This window comes from Rhipicephalus microplus, chromosome 2 (assembly GCF_043290135.1).
Source record: "Rhipicephalus microplus isolate Deutch F79 chromosome 2, USDA_Rmic, whole genome shotgun sequence".
Classification (NCBI taxonomy): Eukaryota; Metazoa; Arthropoda; class Arachnida; order Ixodida; family Ixodidae; genus Rhipicephalus; species Rhipicephalus microplus.
This window is the reverse complement of record NC_134701.1, coordinates 279310185-279331000: the sequence shown is the minus strand read 5'-3', so window position 1 is coordinate 279331000 and position 20816 is coordinate 279310185. Positions and strand designations below refer to the sequence as shown.

At 44.0% G+C, this 20816-nt stretch overlaps 1 protein-coding gene across 1 annotated transcript in view; it reads left to right on the top strand.

Moving 5' to 3' along the window:
- Positions 1-20816, top strand: part of LOC119163122 (uncharacterized) — a 183149-nt gene that overhangs the window by 139802 nt on the left and 22531 nt on the right. Inside the window, exon 2 of the mRNA XM_037415068.2 lies at positions 2224-2383. Within this exon, the coding sequence (XP_037270965.2) occupies positions 2224-2383 (160 nt within the window). The remainder of the gene's footprint in view (positions 1-2223; positions 2384-20816) is intronic.

Here is a 20816-nt window from a genome sequence, read left to right as displayed (position 1 = left end):
GGGTGTTTTAGATGCGGAAGCATCTTATACTCGCGCCTTGTAGTGCGCCGTCCGCGCCGTCCGCGCCGTCCGCACCGCCTTAGTTGAGCTAATTCATTACGTCTGATACAATAATCACTCGTTCTCTGCTACTGCAATATTCACGCGTTCATCAAGTATAAGGTTATTTGTTGCACTTCAAAAGCATAAATGTGTCCGAGTTAAAACGGTCAAAGTTTCACATTAAATGCACCAGGAAGGTAAAGTATTGGTACGGAAACCAGTAACACAAACATGAGCTTGTACGGTAAAGTTAGCTATTTAAAACCTACGCGAGCGTCGGTGCACACTGAACCATGCCTGTGTATTCAGGCATGTGTCTAACTCTGTTACCAGCCACTAAACTGTTTTAGCGGGACGGCTCAGTGCTCTCCCATAGTTGAGTACGAAGTACTCAAAATCGTTCAACATATTAGATGCGGAAGCATCTTATACTCGCGCCTTGTAGTGCGCCGTCCGCACCGCTTCTCGAACATTCGACAGCTGACGCGCGCGCATGCGCCGTCGCGCCGTCGCCCACCATCTGTGCCGCGCGCGCTTCTCCTTCGAGAACATTCGACAGCTGACAGCGCATGCGCCGTCGCGCCGTCGCCATCTGTGCCGCGCGCGCGCTTCTCCTTCGAGAACATTCGACAGCTGACAGCGCATGCACCGTCGCGCTGTATATATACTCAAGGTCGGCGCTCGCTCGCTTAGTTGCCGCTCGTCCGTTGGTTCGTCGCAATAAATAAAACACCGCCCTTTCGCATACGTGCCGTACGTGTTCACTCATTTAACACCCCATTTCACAACCACGTTAACCAATTTAGCCATCGACCCAAGGAAGTCGCAATTTAACACCCGTTAACCAATTACATGCTTCCGCATCCTCCTCAGTGTTTTCCCGAGGGAAGCTGCGGGCAATTTTTTTTCTTGGGCTCTGCTATTTATACACACGAGCAATGAGCAGAGAAAAACTTACATAATTGTTACATTCACTGCATAACCATCTCGTAATGCATCCTCATATAAGCTAAGATGCGCAAGATTTGCTGCAGTATACACGTGGACCTTATAGATGTAAACCCAAGCTTACAACTTATCGGTCACGACAAGTGGCGTGCGGAGAACATACATACCACGCAGAGGAATGGCGTGTTGGCTATGGCAGTGTATACATCAGTTCTGCACGCTAGAGATAGAAGTCCTGAAGAACATTCTCGGTTTGTCGTGTTTAGAGCGGCCGTAATTGCAACGGTCATCTGGCTACACCACTTCATGTGAATAACGACATAAGTAGGCTTCTAACGATCATTCCAAGTTTTTGTTTTTTTTGAATGAAACGTACTTTTTGCGTCCGAAATTATTTTTACGACGTGCTCAGAGCAAGCGTGTCGTGCATCGACCCGGAAGTGCAGGCAGATTCGTCGGAGCGGGAAATGGGAGCACGGAGTTAAGATAAAACGAAGAAAAAAAAGCAGCGAGCTGTGATGTACGTGACATGAGCTATGGCCATCCACGTAAAAACACTCTGCACTAGGTGGTGAAAAATAGATTCGTTTTCTAGGGCACCGTTGCGGTAGACGTAACGCCGCGGTAATCAGATGATGATGATTAAGTAGTGGTAGCTTTCACCACGCATTAGCCCACAAAACGCGAAATAAGTAGAGTATTCAGAACTACAATAAAAGGCATGTGTTGTGCAAAGATGTGCGACCTAGATGGCAAGACATGATTTTTTTCCTTTTATATAACTCATTCTTCACGTATTTGAGCGTATCATGTTGCGTGCGTTCTTGCAAGTATACAATAATGCTGCATAACTTCATTCAATGTTCTGAAGTATATATGCTTCAATACAGTTACCGAGTGTGGGGCAATGTTTACACGCATATCATCCTATAGTAACCACTCCGTGTTAAGATATAAAATTAAGCGCATGGCGGTGGTGGAGGCGTCGTAGATTGTACTCGAAAAAGGACAGTAAAGAAAGAAAAGAGCTCCGATTCTCTCTTTCTATTTTTTCTTTTTTTTTGCCGAGATGATTATGCGTTGCTCGCACCACGATCTTGTACTACAGCCGACTTGCTCAGTTTTCCACATTGATAAGATTTGATTTGATCTGGGGCCGTGTGACTTGCACATCATTAGTTTTTTTTTTCTCCATCTCATACGAGATTGTGGCTTCCTCTGGATGTTGCGCAGATTTCCCTGGACGACCGCAGACGGCTGTACGTGAAGGCCGAGGAAGAGAAGCGGTACGCGGCGTACGGCTCCATCAGCTACCAGATCCGAGAGGCCAACGAGGAGGCATCCAACTTCTTCGACTTCATGGGACGCGCCCTCGCCATCGTGGGCACGTCGGGTCAGTGACATCACGTTTTCTTTTCGCCTTGCTCCAATGTCCCATTCCCTTCGTACTTGGACACTGGCGAGTAGCTGTAGAGGGACGGGGGCGTCGTATGCCGCACAGAAATGACGGACTGCGACGTTGTGCGGGTGCTCCCCTCTCCCTCTATATTTGCCTCGTTCTCTCTCGCTCTATCCTTCAAACTCCTCTATCCCTTTTCACAGTGTAGGGTAGCATACTGGTGATTATAAAGTGGTTAACATCCTTGACTTTCTTCTCTCTCCAGTTTGCTTCCATTCTTGCTATCACGCTTAAGTGTCCATGCTTCCTTGAAGTCCACGGAAAGTATAGTAGTGACACATTTATGAGCCTAACAATCCCCCATGACTCTCATGACACGCTTTCCATCTGTTTGCTTCTTTACTCTCACGTCAAGAGCAATTATGAAGGAGGATGAGAAAGTTTAAGCGGAAAGACAGGGAGGTTAGCCAGTTCGTAGACTGCCTGGCTACCCTGTGTTGGGGAAAGGGGTGGGGGAATAAAAGAAATTTCACATGTACATATGACTAGAATGAATCGTAGAGGAGAGTTTTAAGCCACTACCAGGTTCTGAAACTTCTGAAAATAAACAACTTAGGGTGAAAACTGCCATAATCAGCTTGATAAGTGCTTTCGCAGCCGTAATGAAACGAGGAAAGTGGCTGAGGCAAAGATATACTTAGCATCAGCATTCGCTTAAACAAATTTAGGTGAACAGTCGTCAAGACGGAACAGTTGAGGCGACCCGCACGAGAAGAAGGTACAGGGGAAATTTGCAAATCACCTAAAAAAAAAAACAAGCTCCACACAAAATATCACGCAGAACCTCGCACAGACTTATGTATGATCCTTGCTCCGTGTCCTGCGGGGGTGAATCGTACTCAACACCAGAATATCTCATCTAGCTCCATTTTATTGCCGCAAGTGCTCCTTTCTTTCTAGTTGTATGTTGCCATCCCATTACACGTGTAGTTGGTGCCTTGCGCAGACCAGGATGACTGGGAGCCACCTAAATTATCTCATAAACTTCCAATGAGATTGCGTGCACAACTCAAACGTCAGAGAGTGTTCCAGAATTCACATTACCGTTAGAGAAGATGCTACAATATTCAATGACACATGTATAAATGCTGACATGCTCCACCACTTGACAGATCATCAACGGCTGATGCTCTTCTCGCATATATCAGTGTACAGCACGCATTTCTAGCTGCAGTTTATGTTTCGCGGCCGCAAGTTCAGCCAAATAAAGAGTTTCATCTTGGACATGCCGACTGCTGTCTTAGTCTATGTCATGACACCATAATAATATTATAATTCCTAGTGTAAGAACGCGTTTACACATCTTTGACTCACTATACGTCTTTATTAGACTTCAATTTCACTATTTATGTGACCTTACTAGGGGACATTCTCAAGAAATATTTAATTATATTGAAATCTTTATAATCCTTCCTCAATTATATTGAAATCTTCATAACCTTCCCGCTAAGCGCTGTCTTTGTTCTGCGGTGAGTAGTTTCGTGCATAGATTCCTCTTGAAGGCTTGTATTTCGCTTCGTAGTTTTTAAAATGACTTTTAAAGCGGTGAATTTGGTTACTTTCTTACTGTTTGCGGTATTCACGAATCACTTGGTCAACTTGAGTTTTAGTTCAACGCTGGAAGACCACCTTGTTCTCGTTAGAAAAGCGAACCACAAGAACAAGAAGCGACAGAAATGATGAACGCTCTCTAACCGCCATGTCCATCATCGGAGTAACCACGTTACAGCCACTGCCAAGTTTTCTGCCCACCCGTCGCGTCCTCGTTAATGCACGCAGTTCTCGTGCGAGAGAAAGTTCATTCACCCTTTAACATGCGACTGCTTCGCCTGGATCGATGTCCGTCGCCGGGCCATCCACGTTTCCAAACCCGAGCGCGCACCGTCACGCACCGCCGGAACATGCATGTCTTCGATCATATGCGTGTGCCACTGGAAACTCTCTTTCGAGGTACTGAAGCTCGCCGAGGGACGGAAGTCGCACGAAATTCACAATCACTGACTGTGCTCGGTAAACAGGCTAGCCAAAGTCGGCCTGCAGCATTAACTTAATGCTGCGTAATATATGTCATTGTTCAAGACAGCAAGACGTTTAATTTTGAATTGTTTGTGTATTAAAAGGTGTGCGCGTCGATGTAGAATTCCCGGGGCCATTCAAGAGTGACAATATACAGCGTGTTTTGGCTAAGCTTTGACTGTCATATTGTCGTCCTTATATACGCTTTATACTGCTAAGTTTCTTAACATCTGATGCCGCTGCCGGACTCTCGGTAGTATATGTATTTGTGTCCCTTGAATTAAGGAAAGAGGCGCCCATTTGCTTTAACCATTACGGACATGTGAGTGGGTTTTGACTGATAACGTCTTACAGGAATGTCCTTACAAAGACGGTAGCTCGGTACGTTTTTATCGCATATTTGACGAAAAAGAGATAGAGATATGGTATGAAGAAAGGCAGGGAGGTTAACCAAAAAGCAAGTGTCTGGTTTGCAACCCTGCTCTGGGGAGGGGGAAGTGGGAGACAGAAAAGTAAGAAAAAGGGAATGAGAGAAAGAGGGCGGGACGGAAGTGGAAACACACAAACCCACTAAAACATCACAAGCGCTCGAGGAGGCGGGTCAATCGCAGAAACTTCAGGAGGGCCTTCATCGCTTTTTGGCGGGAAGCTTGATCTTTCCGGTATTCCAAAATTAATTTTTTGGAAAGCGGCTGGTCGTCGAGGCGGGCAAACACTGCTGACAGAGACTGTATCTGACAGTTGTATTGAGGGCACTGACACAAAATATGTTTGATGGTTTCGTCAGCGCCACAAAGATCACACGCAGCACTGTCTGCCCATCCGATGCAGCAAGCAAAGGCGTCCGTAAAAGACACTCTAAGCCACATGCGACAGAGAACGGTTGTCTCAGATATGGATAACCCTGATGGAATGGAAAGTCCTAGGTGTGGGTTCAGACGGTGAAGACGGGTGTGTAAAAATCCGGGCGTGTTCCACAGAGACCTGGTGGCATCGTGCGCCTGCGTATTAATCCTTGCTGCTGCGTTACTTTTTGACAGTGCAGTGGAATGAGATCCATCATGCCGTTTTCGTGAGCGTTCTTTGCTGCAGCGTCAGCATGCTCGTTATGAATAATTCCGGAGTGGCCTGGTAACCATTGAAAAGTTACATCATGACCTTTGTGTAGTACTTGCTCATACAATTGTCTTGTTTCGTGCACCGAATGGTCTTGAGGTCTACGACGTAGCGCAGTTCGAATACAGTACCGAGCTGGTTTCGAATCGGTGAAAATGCACCATTTGAGAGGCGATTCTCGATCAATCCTGCGGAGTGCATAGCAGAGTGCTTCGAGCTCTGTGGCTGTCGATGTTGTTTTGTGAGACGTTCGAAATTGGATTGTTTCGGCTTTTGACGAACTTTGTTGACGAAAGAATAACCTCTTTCTGAAAGGTGAGAGAAGTTCGAACTTTAAGTAAAAACTGGGCTAACTAGTGCATCGTCATTGCGGCGCTGGTGTCATGCATCTTTGTTTTGTCATGCAACGAACATGCCGTTTGGGCATTTTCGCTGAATATCTCAGGTGTTGTTATACTTAATTAAATCATCCATTGTGAGAAAGAGCTCGTTGCCAATTTTTCGTACATGGAGCGAAAGGTACCCGGCTCTGCCACGTATCGATGGTAATTTTTGGTGCTTGTCGCCTTTGCAGATATTCGCAGGGTATCGAAGTGGTGAAGTAATTTGCAAAACTAGAGCACCAGCATAGTGACAGGCGCACACTGCCATACTCTGTGTCACAATGCACCATACTGCATTAAGTGTTTATAACTGCATGCTTTTTTTCCTGAGCGAAACAGAATAGCGAGAAGCATTTATCGCTTTCACCAAACTAACCAAAATGATGCGAAGCTGCGCATTCCCAAGAATCCCCGAAGCCGTCATACTGCGTTTGCGTCATTGCTGACTCATTTTTTAAATACGAAACGTTTCTTAGCAAACTTCGGTGACTTTGAGCGTATCTATCTATCTATCTATCTATCTATCTATCTATCTATCTATCTATCTATCTATCTATCTATCTATCTATCTATCTATCTATCTATCTATCTATCTATCTATCTATCTATCTATCTATCTATCTATCTATCTATCTATCTATCTATCTATCTATCTATCTATCTATCTATCTATCTATCTATCTATCTATCTAACTATCTATCTATCTATCTATCTATCTATCTATCTATCTATCTATCTATCTATCTATCTATCTATCTATCTATCTATCTATCTATCTATCTATCTATCTATCTATCTATCTATCTATCTATCTATCTACGACTTATAGCTCTCCTGGCCATTTCGATAATGGTATCAATACCAAGCTTTGTATGGCATAACATGACAGTATTAACATGACAGTATACTGTATAAAGAACATATTTGACTAGCTACAACATGAAACTCATGACACATGTCATTAATGTCATGATTTACGTTTTATGGTCTTGCTGCTCTTGCGGTGGTTTCGTTCACATGACATGTTGCAAAACTGGTATGGTACGCCCCGCCGCGGTGGTCTAGTGGCTAAGGCACTCGGCTGCTGACCCGCAGGGCGCGGGTTCGAATCCCGGCTGCGGCGGCTGCATTTCCGATGGAGGCGGAAATGTTGTAGGCCCGTGTGCTCAGATTTGGGTGCACGTTAAACAACCCCAGGTGGTCTAAATTTCCGGAGCCCTCCACTACGGCGTCTCTCATAATCATAGAGTGGTTTTGGGACGTTAAACCCCACATATCAATCAAAACTGGTATGGTACGACATGACTGCATGGCAAACACAATTTACAGACCCTAACATGAAAATTATGATATGCGTGTCATGTAACAACATGACTACATGCCACGCTCATGATGTGCTCGCGGCCGTTTCGCTAGCGTCACATATACCAAATTTGGTATTGCAGTACGTGAATGGACGACAAAGGTATGTGACTGGTGCAAGTATGATAATCATGAGATGCGTGTCATGTGAAAACATGACTACATGCCAGAGTCAAGGCGTCAATACATTTCGACGTGACGCGGTGCGCGTGCTCACTGGCGTTCATTTCGTCGGGTCACGCCGGCGTTGCCACGCCAGGTACCGGTCCTGCCATAGACTCGCCGGCGTACGCCGCGCTGGGTTGCTTTGACGCATGCGCATTTCAGCGCGTCTGGCGTCCCTCCGTCACCAAAGGGGGAGACGCGGTGTTTTCTGGGTAACGCATCGGCGCGAAATGTGACATGCTGCGTTTCGCGCTGGTCCCTTGAAGCCGCGCCGACGGACGCTGGTCGTGCTTGTCACGCTTGGCATCAGACTAAAGTGCTCGCGTTTTGCTAATGTAGCGTCGTTGTGCCCAGCGTGTGCGCGCGTCAACGCTACATTAGAGTATATTGGGCCCTTCATAATGCGCTCATGGCCGTTTTGCTAGCTCCACATATACCAAATTCGGTGTTACGTGACGTAACGAAAGTGTATGACTGGTGCAAACATGCTAACCCTGATACGCGTGCCATCTAAAAACATGACAACATACCACGCTCATAGCGTGCTCGTGGCTGTTTCGCTAGCTCCACATATGCTAAATTTGGTATCACGTGACGTGAATAGATGACAAAGGTAATCGACACATCCAAGCATGATAATCATGACACGGAAGTCATGTACGGCACCATTTATCTCCACCTCGTAACGTTGTGCTGACTTTAAAGTGACATATCAACCTGTCTCATTCGTGCTTCGCATATCATCGATTCCCACTGTACGTGGGATCTGCCCATTTTTTGTTTAGTTTTGATCTTTTCTTCGCGAATAGATTGAGCCCACTTCGGGGCCGAATGGTGCAGTTAATCGATAAAAGAAAAGCAAGTGCACAAAGAAACAATAAATAAAACAAGGAGCGAATGTTAGAGTCATGGAAGCGTCCGTCGCCTACAAGCCGAATCGCTGAAAACGGTGTACACCATATAACCCGACGCGCCTGTCGGGTGTCACGTTCGCGCCATATATCACGCCTTCTGTTAACTGCCTAACCTCTACCGATCGCGATTACAACGTTAAACCCGGAGGGGCGAAACATCCGCAACGTTTAGGCCAATCTCGTTAGAATCAACGTGACGCGTCTCCACACTGTCAGTCCCGCTGCTATGCGGTGAGCTTCCGCTCCAGAGTGGGAGTTAAAAAAAAAAGAGAGAAAAAGGGGGGATAGTGGGAGCCACGCACCTCCCTGATTGCCAGTTGCTGCCCCCGGCTACGGTGACCCAATTCCGGCGCGCCGCGCTGCGGCATTCGACACGTGACGCCTGTCCGCGTACGTCGGGTGACGCCAGCGCCCCCCGGTGACGCTCCAATAAACAGCTGTCATTAGATGGAAAGCACACTTTGCAACTCACTCTCATTTAAACGGCGCAGCAATAGACGGTCGTTTCACAAACGTTCGCAACAACCCTATCTTCTAAAATCAAACTACCTTCTAAAATAACATGACAGATATGGTTGTCTATATTATTTTGTCACGATAGAACTATGCGGGTGTTCGCATTGCATTTTTCCTTTTGACTGATGGTACGCACAGACAAGTTTGCGGGTATAAATTGGCAGCAGCAAGCACAGGACCGGGTTAACTGGCAGAACATGGGAGAGGCCTTTGTCCTTCAGTGGACGTAGCCAGGCTGATGATGATGATGATGATGATGATGATGATGATGGTGGTGGTGGTGGTGGTGGTGATGATGACGCACAGACAACTTAAAGTACTGGCTTGAACTGCATGAACTGTATACACTGAGCGTTCGGCTTACCGCACCACAGAGTCCTATGGTCATGTCGCTCGATTGCCTACCCGCAAGTGGCGGGATCAAATTTCGGCTGCGGTAGCCGCACTTCAGTGAAGGCGAATCGCGGATAGCCCACGTATTTGGATCATTTAGGTGTATGCCTAATTACACCAGATGGTAGAAATTTCCGGAGCCCGCCACTATGGTGACTCCGATAGTAATATCGTAGTTTTGGTATGTAAGAATCCAATATATATAATAACGCTGCAAAAATTATCTTTACAGCACGCAAAAAAAGGTTAGTGGGAGGCTTAAAATAAAATAAAAATGAGATAAATAATAAATATTTTCTTGCTAGGTTTAGAACAAGACCCAGGCCTCGTGCGTCGAGAGCAGGTGTTCTACCGCAGAGGCATGCCATGGCTTGAAACTACTTCAATAATGACTCAGTATTGATGATAAGCAACGCACCGACAATTCACAAATGTGATCAACAAATTTGTGTTGGTACTGATGATTGTCACCATCAAAGGCCGAAGAATTTGCAGAAAATCCGAAGAAGTTGCACAGAGTACTATGGCATATTGTCCTGAGAGGGGAACAGGAAAACGTTTCGTTTAGCCACGTTGCTCTTACAGAGGGGTGCTGCAATTCCGGTAAACTCTCGTTTGTAAGAAATTCGGATTAACAAATATTTCAAAATAACGAGCTTCGAGAGAACCTTCAGTCACTTTCGTATGCCTTCTAGGCCAAGAATGCCTACGTGAAATGAATACTGAAAAGTTCATTATTCACTTGAAGGAACTTTATCTGCGGACCCTGGCTAATTTTTATATCAACACATTGAACGTTTTGCACTCCGCAGTACGGGTGAAGCCGATGCGAGATACCCCAAAATTGCCCATGGTAATTTAGGGCTGCAGCCGATAAGCCATCGGCGGCGGTGCTTTTGACATGGTGGTCTAGCGGCTAAGGTACTCGGCTGCTGACCCGCAGGTCGTGGGATCGAATCCCGGCTGCGGCGGCTGCATTTTTGATGGAGGCCAAAATGCTTAGGCCCGTGTGCTCAGATTTCGGTGCACGCCAAAGAACCCCAGGTGGTCGAAATTTCCGGAGCCCTCCACTACGGCGTCTCGAATAATCATATGGTGGTTTTGGGACGTTAACTTTCAAATCATCAATCAATCGGCTCCGGTACAACATCAGTTACGCAAGCACCACCACCGAGATAAATGACTGTGCGGGAGGGGAAAGCGAGCCTAGTGCGCCTTATAGTACCTGCGCAGAAGCATCAGATTTCAAAATTGTTTCCAGCTGTTTACGAAAGAATAAGAGTCTGACGAAGAAATTGTACGGGCTGTGGCGAAATAAAATCTGCATCTTCAGCTGAGGCTGAAAGCTGGTGTCACCTTATATAAGCAAGAAGCTTATATAAGCAAGACGACGCAAACCACGGGGAAAAAATAAGTGAAAGGTAAGAGCTTCAACTTGCAACCGACGTTTATTCAAATCGAAAGCATATTACACCCCCGCATCAATCTCATGCATATGCACACATCACCCAACAAGAGATTACATTGGTCAATTTTACAGCATAAAGAAAAGAAATCAAATCATTGATCATCCTAATGCGTAGAAGGAAAAGCCACCTCATTATCTTGCAACGCCAAAGATATACAGCTCACACAGTGGTCGACAAAAGAACCCGACAAAAGCCGATGCTTGCGATTCCATACCTTCATAAAGTATCTTACAACTTGAAGAAGGTATAGCTAATCAACATGATATCAGTTTAGTTTTTTCAGCACCTTGCAAGCTATCAGCCATCTGCAACCTTCAAAGGAAGGAAACACTCGTGCAATGTCCAAAACGGATCACATGACTGTTTATGCTGTGTGTACCGCAAATGTAGTTTACCATATTCTCTGACTTGTGGTCGTGTTTACATTAAACAGAATAGTCAGTTCTTCAATGACAGGGCTAGACAGCCCAGTTTATCATGTCAAGAAACAATGTGGTAGCCACTTAGCAGAATATTCCAAGCGAAGTAGGTGTATGCCTTTAGAGTAACTGTATATGGTCCTTACGGGACCAGAGCAGCGCAACTGTTTTCCAACGCCGCCGGCACCGCCAGCAACCATGCATTGTGGAGAAGCTGACGTTCAGGCCAATTTTGTGTTTTCCGACGACACCGCTCCATTGGCGTGAAACATCGCCACTTAAGTTCAAGGTTAATTCGGCTGGTCTTAGCGCCTTTTCTGACCGTGGTTTATGGATGCGTGCGGATCAGCTCTATGTGCGCACCAGGTCAACAGTTCTACCATCACCGCCATCGGAATGTTACAATGATAGGGTAAACTGGTGAAATATCTTTTACCAGTTTTGCCGGCTGCTGAGTGCTAGTTCGTTTGTAGTGTACATGCTAAAAGAGAAAGAGAGAAAAAGCTTTCATTTTCAATCCCAAGTACTGGTCTGAGCTCTAGGGTGAGGCTTCACTAGCCTCCTATGCATGCTAAAATAGAACTGCACTGTTTCTTGTTGCGTGTTCATATCTGTTCAAACGGAGCTGGATTACCTGTCTACATGCAAAGGAAATATATTTCTTTGCCATTGACGTAGCTACAAGGGCGCGGTTGTTGAACTCGCTGAGTTTTACAGCGAGAGTTCTAATGAGATCCCAAGGGCCGATTTCGTTGCCTTATATGCTCGCTGCCACTATCCCATGAAATTAAAAATAGAAGAGAGAAAAACGCAAAAAAGAGATAAAACACACCTGTATCACTTCGGAATCGAACCCGAGTCCTTTGCGAGGCAGCCGAGTACTCTGCCGCAAAACCGCGTGGGAACTGTGAGCTGAAGTGTAGACCAAGGAGGTTTTATGTAGGCTGCATATCGCCTAACAATTCACGTTTATGTGTGTAATGATTTCTTTTAGAACAGCCAAATAAGGTCCGTGCGTTACAGAACGTGAATCGTGCAAAGAGCGCGCCGTTATGCTCTTACGCACTTCAAATCATCAGGCATAACTCTCCTTTGAGTTACGTTCACCAAAAATAATCGGGAGATTTCATGTACCATCAACATGAACGAATGCCGCATTTAACCAGCGTAACATAAACGCTGAATACTCCCGTCTGTTACGCAGTCGAAAATTTTGGAAATTTGCGAAATGTGAATGCCGCAAGACCAAAGACGTTTTGTTCACTCTGCACTTTTCGCCACACGCTGAGCAAGAACGTCGCTTTTTGTCTTTACCATGTTATTTATTCAGCTCTTACATTGCACTTTAGTCAGCGCTTACGTTGCACTTAGTCAGCTCTTGCATTGCAACCAGGAAGAAAAGTGGCATTCAAGCACTGCAAACAGTGCGTAAAGGACGCAAGCCAAATATGTCAATATGCAACACGGTAAAAAAAAAAAACATGGCAGGGATGTCAATTGCTAGAACAGAAGGTGAATTCACCGCATAGCTTCGGTTGCTGACCAAGCAAGATGGTGGACCTATGTGCAACTATAGTCCTGTAGGGACCATATACAGTTACTCTACATGGCTTTATTTCAGAACACCACATTTTTAAAAAAAAAAGAACAAGACAGAAAGCAAAATATCCGAGGCGTACTTGATGAGGAAAGCAGTAGATTAGTGTGTCAGCTGCCCATGTTTGGCGTTGCAAAATGATGAGATGGCCTTTCTTTCTACACATTCTACGCATTTTCTACGATTTGATTTTTTTTCATGCTGTAAGATTGACCCATTTAATCTCTATTTGGATGATGTGTACATATGCACCGGATTGTTTCGAAGGTATATTCTGTTTTTCGATTCAAATAAACGTCGGATGCAAGTTGACGCTCTTTCATTTCACTTATTCTTTCCCCGTTGTTTGCGTCGTCTATGTTTCTTGCAGTATGGACCGATTCGCTCGAACCAAGGTATTGTTACTTATATAGGCCAATGGTAAGACAATGATTAAAGCCCTAGAGACATTTTCATCAGCCTTTTAATTTTGTCGTGTGGTGCTCTTCATCAAACAATGATGTTTGTCCGTAATTGTTCTCTGTCATTGGCCTACTCGTTTCACTATTATTATATCAGACACGGAGATAGGTCACATTTTGTTTTTCTAACGAAGAGTCTTATAACGGTGCAGACCTGCAGGTACAGGAAAAAGAATTTATTTACCTTTCCGAAACCTTCTTCTACATTGCGGGATCCCAGAAACTCATGTGTCATATTCAGCGAATTTATGCAATCTGTTGGCCTCCAGGACACCACAAAAGATAAAGTGATCACCCCACAAAAGTGTTCATTCCAGTTTAGAATCCCGGGTCAGAACGAATCCACCCGTCAACAAGGATGCTTTCCTAGGGGTATTTTTTTCGAAGGTTTCTACAAATTAGGGAGATGGCAATTTACACTTTTCACAGGTGTTTATGCACATTACATGTTTTGCAGAACTTATTAGCTATATACGTCGCCTCCGTTATGAGCTCCGTCAGCGGTGCGTTGCCAGAGCTCATCACGGAGTCCACGCTCCATAGGTCACACAGCAGAGCTCGGTTCCAGCAGGACACGAGGGCGATGAGTGTGCTGTCATGCGAGAGCTGCGGTTACCGTGGCATTCGCCTTCCGCGTTAAAAAGCCACTGTCATTTTCTACGCTCTCGGTACATCGGCTTGATGAACGAGGCGTGCTTCAGTGCCTCCATCGCTCTTCCCTTGCTCTTCCCACATCACGCACGCACACATTAACCCGTCGTTGTGCTTGTAGTACGCGTACGTATTTTTGTTTCTTTTTATCGGCCCGACATTAGACTTCCTCCGCATACTGCAAGGCGTATGGTGGCCGTTGTATCAAAATGACGTTGCTTGCTAGCTTTTTTTTATGGCTTAGTTTGCGGGTAACTGCGCTTGGCCTCATTCTTTTACGACTCCTTCGCTTGCCGTAAATAAATCAAGCCGGGGAAAATAGACGTATCATCGAGACATTAAACGGAGAATTAATCTTTAGGGACGGATAGCTTGCCAGTGAACCCCTTAGAAAAGCACGCCTGGGTCTTCATAAAATTTTAATGGCATTAGCAAAATGGCATGTTCGGGTTTTACGTTGTTCGAAGGTAATAGCTTATTCGGTCCTGCGATGTGTACAGAGGTTGTTGTGTCGATAATCGGGTAAAAACAGCTCGGATATTTTATTAGTTATTGGTGTTATGCAGCATAAATCAATGTTTATATATATATATATATATATATATATATATATATATATATATATATATATATATATATATATATATATATATATATATATATATATATATATATATATATATATATATATATATATATATATATATATATATATATATATATATATATATATATATATATATATATATATATACAATCATTCGCCATACATTTCACGTCCTGTCTTTATAAAGAAGTTTGCAGCACTGATGTGGATTTGACGCCAAATACTGCTAAACAAAGGGATACGCAGCACAAAAGCCCGGGCCACTCCCTATCGCGAGCAGACCAGTTTTTCTCATTATTACTCAGCCTGACATGGCGAAAGTTTGGACGCGATGACACCCCTTTGTTCTCTTTTTTAATGATCATCCTTGGAGTTGTTAGAGTGTATGTTGTTTGTTTATGTGACAGTGCAGATCAGAGTACAACAACGATCCTGTCTTATGCAGGCGATATTGGCTTGTCTCTGCGGCGACACTAAAACTGTCGGAGAGAAAGTTTCGAGAAACTTAACCATAAAAAAGCATCCCTTTCGCACACGTTATTTGACGTGTGCTTTTCATACCCTAAGAATTGTTGCAAGAAGGTTCCATTTAGTCGTGTGCACTATCACGCCACCAGGAAGCGTTGATATACGAAAAAGTGCGCGCAAGCTCACCTCTCGTTCGCCTTTTACATTTTTTTCATGTACGCTTGTCAAACATACTTGTTGTACTTATATCTTCACCCGTATTTCGCAATAAAGCACGCTTTTCACCGTTGTGTCGTCATGTGTGCAATATTTAATTTCTTGCATTCCGTCTACGATGTATACACCTGCTCATATTGCATCGCATCCTTGCTGCGCGTAGGCGTTGGGGCATTCGCAACACGCTGGCATGCAGGGTATTGACGTAGTTGGTGTGGTGCAAGTGGTCTTTCTTATTTTTCAGGGCTATGTTTTGGTATACTTAAGCCATTACGTGAACTTCATTTAATGTTAGTAATACACATGGTTTGGTTAGCTTGTACATACTTATTGCAATGCACAAGACGCGTAACAGTCATTGAACATGAAGAAAGAGGCGTAATTAAGTTACTTCTTTTCTTGGACAAAGTATGCTTCAAATTTTCAATTACTTCAATTTTTTTCTAAAACCACATTTATGTAGAAGCTAGTAGGTGTTCACACTATTTGACTAAAGGTGTTTTATTTTTATTCTGTCATAAAACGAAAAGAAAGAAACGATGCCTTCTCTCATGCATATCGCGTCTCGAACTTTGAACTGCATGGCACGATTCATGGGTCCCCACCATTTCGTTTCTGAGCACGAACAGTTTCAAATGGTGAAGTTCTATAAGCGTTCTGTATTGTTTAATTATTTCTCGATTTCAGCGTGGTGCACAGAAGACGATTACTTTTCTTCTTCAAATTACTACATTCGAGAGAGATAGTAAGATGAATGTCTATTGAATCATGAGGATGTTATACTTGCGGGGGTGCACTACATGCTACTCTGGATGAGTACGACGAAATATGAAATGACATTAACAGTAGACTATAATCAAGCACAACATATGCGACATACAGACAACATTCAGACTGAACATTCAGCCCTTCTTGGGTTGAATCTTTAATAAATAAACGATCAATAACCAGTAGAGCATACCAGCGCCTCCCGGGGGCCAGTGGAATACGGGTATGTGCCATACGCTCCTGGGGGAGAGGGTTTGACGACGCATGCTACGAGACATTCAAGTTATTCATGTCATCGCCAGTCAGACATATTCGCGAAAGCTTCTTACTCTCACGTACTAATTTTGGTCTACCCCAAGATAAAGAGGTGATTACGAGAGTGCCCAGACGTAGGTGGATAGATAGATAGAGAGATAGATAGATAGATAGATAGATAGATAGATAGATAGATAGATAGATAGATAGATAGATAGATAGATAGATAGATAGATAGAAATGCTCAATATTTCCAGAGTACGCATAAAAAGTTGCTTCGAATTTAATATTCGGTGCGCACATATTGCAGTTTTTCTTTCAAGTGTTAATGGTCCGTGAGCTGATAATGAGTGGGCTGTAAATTAAGAATAAAGCTAAAATCTGCTGTGATTCAGGAATTTGGAAAATCAGGAATATATGAATGTCACCGCCCAACCCGAATAAATCATTTACTGCTGCTTTTTTCTAAAAACCTAAGGAAGGAAAAAAGAAAACAGCGAAAAAAAAAACGGGTCAACTTCACGAACGATGCTATACGAAGCGATAGCGTGGTTTGGCTTAGTTGTTAGTGGCAAGGAGCAAGAAGAAAGCGCAGTGACAAGCATCACTTCACTTCTCAGAATTGCAGGTATGTCATCGGGACCCCCTTCAGTTGTTTCACGGTAATCATTGCGTCGCTAGAGAACAAGCTAAAATGTAAAAGCTCAATTGCGAGCAGTTCCACCGATTAGAAATCCGCCTGCGTGTATAATTAGCGCTGAAGTGCAAGACTTGCGACCTGTTTCCTATGTTAAACGTCGCAAAATAACCAAGTTCCAGAAAATGCATCAAAAGGGATAGCGTATGTTCACCTAAATTTTCAGTCTCGAACAATACCATGGCAAACTCTTCTATATGACACAAATTTATTCCCCCAGAAAGTTGCGCGGGAGCTTTCAGCGTAGTCGCGTAAAGCACTGCACAGGAATCAGAAAGGTTGATATTAAGACTTAACTAGGTATCAACAGTAATGAAGGCACACTCTTTGCTCTTACGTCCTTAGGAAATACAGTATCAATTTGCCCTCGTCTACCCTAGTATGCTGGGAAATATAAATAGCTCGGGAAGTAAATTTAGATCTGGAAGTATACCTTGAGCAAAGAACGGGAATGTGCGGAAGCCAAGCTCAGGATTGGGAGGTTCCGTCTTTCTCGGCAGCTAGCTCTTCAGAGTCAACACCTATCATCGGGGACTGGTCGGGCACGCTTGTACCGGAAGAAATTGATTGGACACAAGCGCAATTCAGCTGTCTTGAAAGAGAGTGAGGTGGGCAAGTACCGCCGAAAGTGGCGTGGAGCATAGACAGCTTGCTGGAGTGTACTTCTTTTGTATTGGTTCCTGTTTCTAATTGCCCGGAGGTTCATTAACGGCGCGTAGCGGAAACCAGGGCGCGCTGGGACTTCCTGCGTGCTCACGACGACCCTAATACAGATTCCAGTTGCAGTGGCTGACAGACTTATATTCTCAAAACTCTGCGCCCACACAAGTACATAGTGCTTGAGGTTTGTAGTACACCAACAGGGATGGCGTTAATAAGATGTTCCGCCATTAAAAAGAAGAGATGCCAAAATTGTCTTAAGTCCCACGCACACATGCACAGTAAGAAAAAAAAACAGGAGTCTGTGTGACTTTTTTTAGGTAGGTTCTAACTTGTCAGGTATGTGCCTGTCTTTAAAAAGGCACATTACCTTTTTGTGGGTTGCAAGACTCTCGCAAAATAGCACTATAATGACCCCCAAAGAGAGGCATACATACGTGGCCAGCCAATACTCTCGAAAAAGAGTAAAAAATGACATTTTTCTAGGGTGTTCAAGGAAGGAAAAAAGTGAGAAGTCAGAAAATCTAACCGGAAACATTGTCCGGCTGAGCTCTTTTTCACTTCATTTCACCTTTCTCCCTTGCCCTACGCTCAGTGCTTGGAAAAGTGGACTTCAAAGAAGGAAGAGAACGAAGGGAAGGAAAGAAGGAAGTGAGCAATAATACAGTAAGGTATGGTACACCAAAACTGAGTTCCGAAAGAAGAACTTTTGGCGTAAAGAGATACCACCTCGATAGAATATCGTGGCGCGAAAACAGTATCGTAAGCTAAGTTGTGCGACTGAAGCGCGCTCAGGCACGTAAGGAAGGGAGTATACAAAAAAGAACACAAAAGTAACTGGACGCGTCTGGCTTGTGTTCTTGCGGTCTTTTAGACTTCGGGTATCATGAGCTTCCATCACAGCAGGTTCTGGATCAATCGACGTGACATGATTCGAAGAGAGGCGAGTTCTCAGGTTCACTCCCTGCCAACGAGGCCCAGAACATTCCAACTCTAAGATAATGGGTGTCATTATGCACCCCCGAACTTTGAGGAGCAAACCAAAAAGCAACAGCAACATTGTATGCTTTTCTCATGTATTTTATTTCGATCGGTATGTTCTGCGAGTTGGGAGAGCTGCCTTCCTTCGTTCTTTCCATCAACGTATTTTCTTTCTATATTGTAATTTCTTGGCTATAGTTTTTTTACTCATAAATAGCAGGCAGACGGGTCATTTCATTACTTCCAGTGGCAGTATATCGATTCGAATGGATCCGTTCATGCCTCCAAAGCAATCAATACCGCATTTGTACCGAATGTAATCCGAAACTAAGCGCAGTAGTAGCATAGATAAGAAATGGGGCATGTTACTGTTTGAAATCATTTTTTTCCATAAATGAAGAATAAAACACGTTTTTTTAAACGAATGCTGCAATACAGTGTCGTCGCAATGAAAAATGAAGTACTGTAGACCAAGTCTTGCAGTATTAACCACCTTTTTCAGTGAGATGAACTTATTGAAGAGCCGAACAAAAGAGAGAAAGAAACGAGAAGGAAAGGAGGCTGGGAGTTAACCAAGCTAAGCTCAGTTGGCTGCTCTACACGGGGTAAGGGCTGTAAGTGGAATGATAGATAAGATAGAAAAGAAATCTAGAAAAAGGAAGAAGAAATGTACAGCTAGTGAAAACAAACTCAGTGAGTTTTTAACGCATCTATACTGCGACTATTCTCTTGAAAACACCGTGTACCACGTAGTATGGGGCTGTCAAAACAATGTGAGTGTCCCACCCGTGGACGCACACAGCACGTGCACAATAAAATCCTGAAGACCAGTCGGAGGCGTTGCTAACGCTCGTAAACCCTGAGGACCAGCTCCGGCTGGTGAAAAGGGCTCGAGCGTTGGCGGCTAGCCATGGCTACCTGGAATGAGTAAGTCACCCACCTCTGGGTTAAAGAACGCGCGCCTGGTCGGAAATAAAGTTGGTTTATTTCTCTTTATCGGTGTTGTAATCGGTATCTTTAATACCCAAGCGCTAATCTTCTTTGGTGTTTCTGCGAGCGGAGCAAATTAATGAAATGAAATGAAACCAACAGAGTATGTGTTCTCATCACGAAAGAATTGCTGCATTATGGCCCACACAATGCGGCAATCAACCTAATGGACAGAATCATTATGGACCATTAATTCTGCGTCTGCGGGCCGAAACCTAGCTCTGAGACATTAAGCTTAGCGAGGACGCTGATTTCAGCGCATCAATTTTTTTCTCGATGCTTTTCGTTAAGGGCTTTAGAACTAAGCTTTTCCAGCCCGACGTCTTCAGATTTGGTATAATCGCGTGCGCAGCAATTTTCACGAAGCATTTTAAGCGAATAACCACACGGAGGGGACCAATTCACTCCTTGTTTCAGTATATAGGCAATAAAATATAGAAAACAAGAATTATTCCCTGTGTCTCGGGATCACACCACGGAATGCCGAGAATTCTTTCGGTACATAAAAATACTAGTCAGTCTAAATTGCTTGGTGAGTGTGCGCGATCAGATACCGTAATAATGCAATCGTTCTTATTTTGCAACTATTGGTGGTCGCTCCTTTTCTAATGTGTGTTGTCAAACACACACACACACACACACACACACACACACACACACACACACACACACACACACACACACACACACACACACACACACACACACACACACACACACACACACACACACACACATATATATATATATATATATATATATATATATATATATATAAAGATCCCTCTTTATATATATATATAGAGAGAAAGAAATGGGTTCCCACCGATTCTTCCATTCGCCAAGATCGCAGAACGCGAGGATGGCTTGAATTACATTACATTAATTATGCAATATCTTTGGAAACACCATTGACAAAGACGTCCTTCCGACGTCTTTTTCATGTTCATTTAAGTGATGGATTGAGAGTAAATCGGAACGAAAAGAATGCGCAGAGGGCCAATATGCAATGCCATTAGGAAAACAGCTTGTTTCTTCCTGTAGTACTTTCTTGTTGTTAGCAAAGTGCATTAGCTTGATTGCGTCATTTAAATATTGAGAACGCTATACGTTGGGAACGATCCATTAGGCGCCATCACCGTAAAGTTTTCCTTTTCTTGCGAGTGCTTCATTAACGCGTTGTTGAACAAGGGGAAGAGCTATGCGAGGGCTCAGCTCCTCGAACAGCCTTCTCCCTAGATTATTTCATTTATTACTCCTTG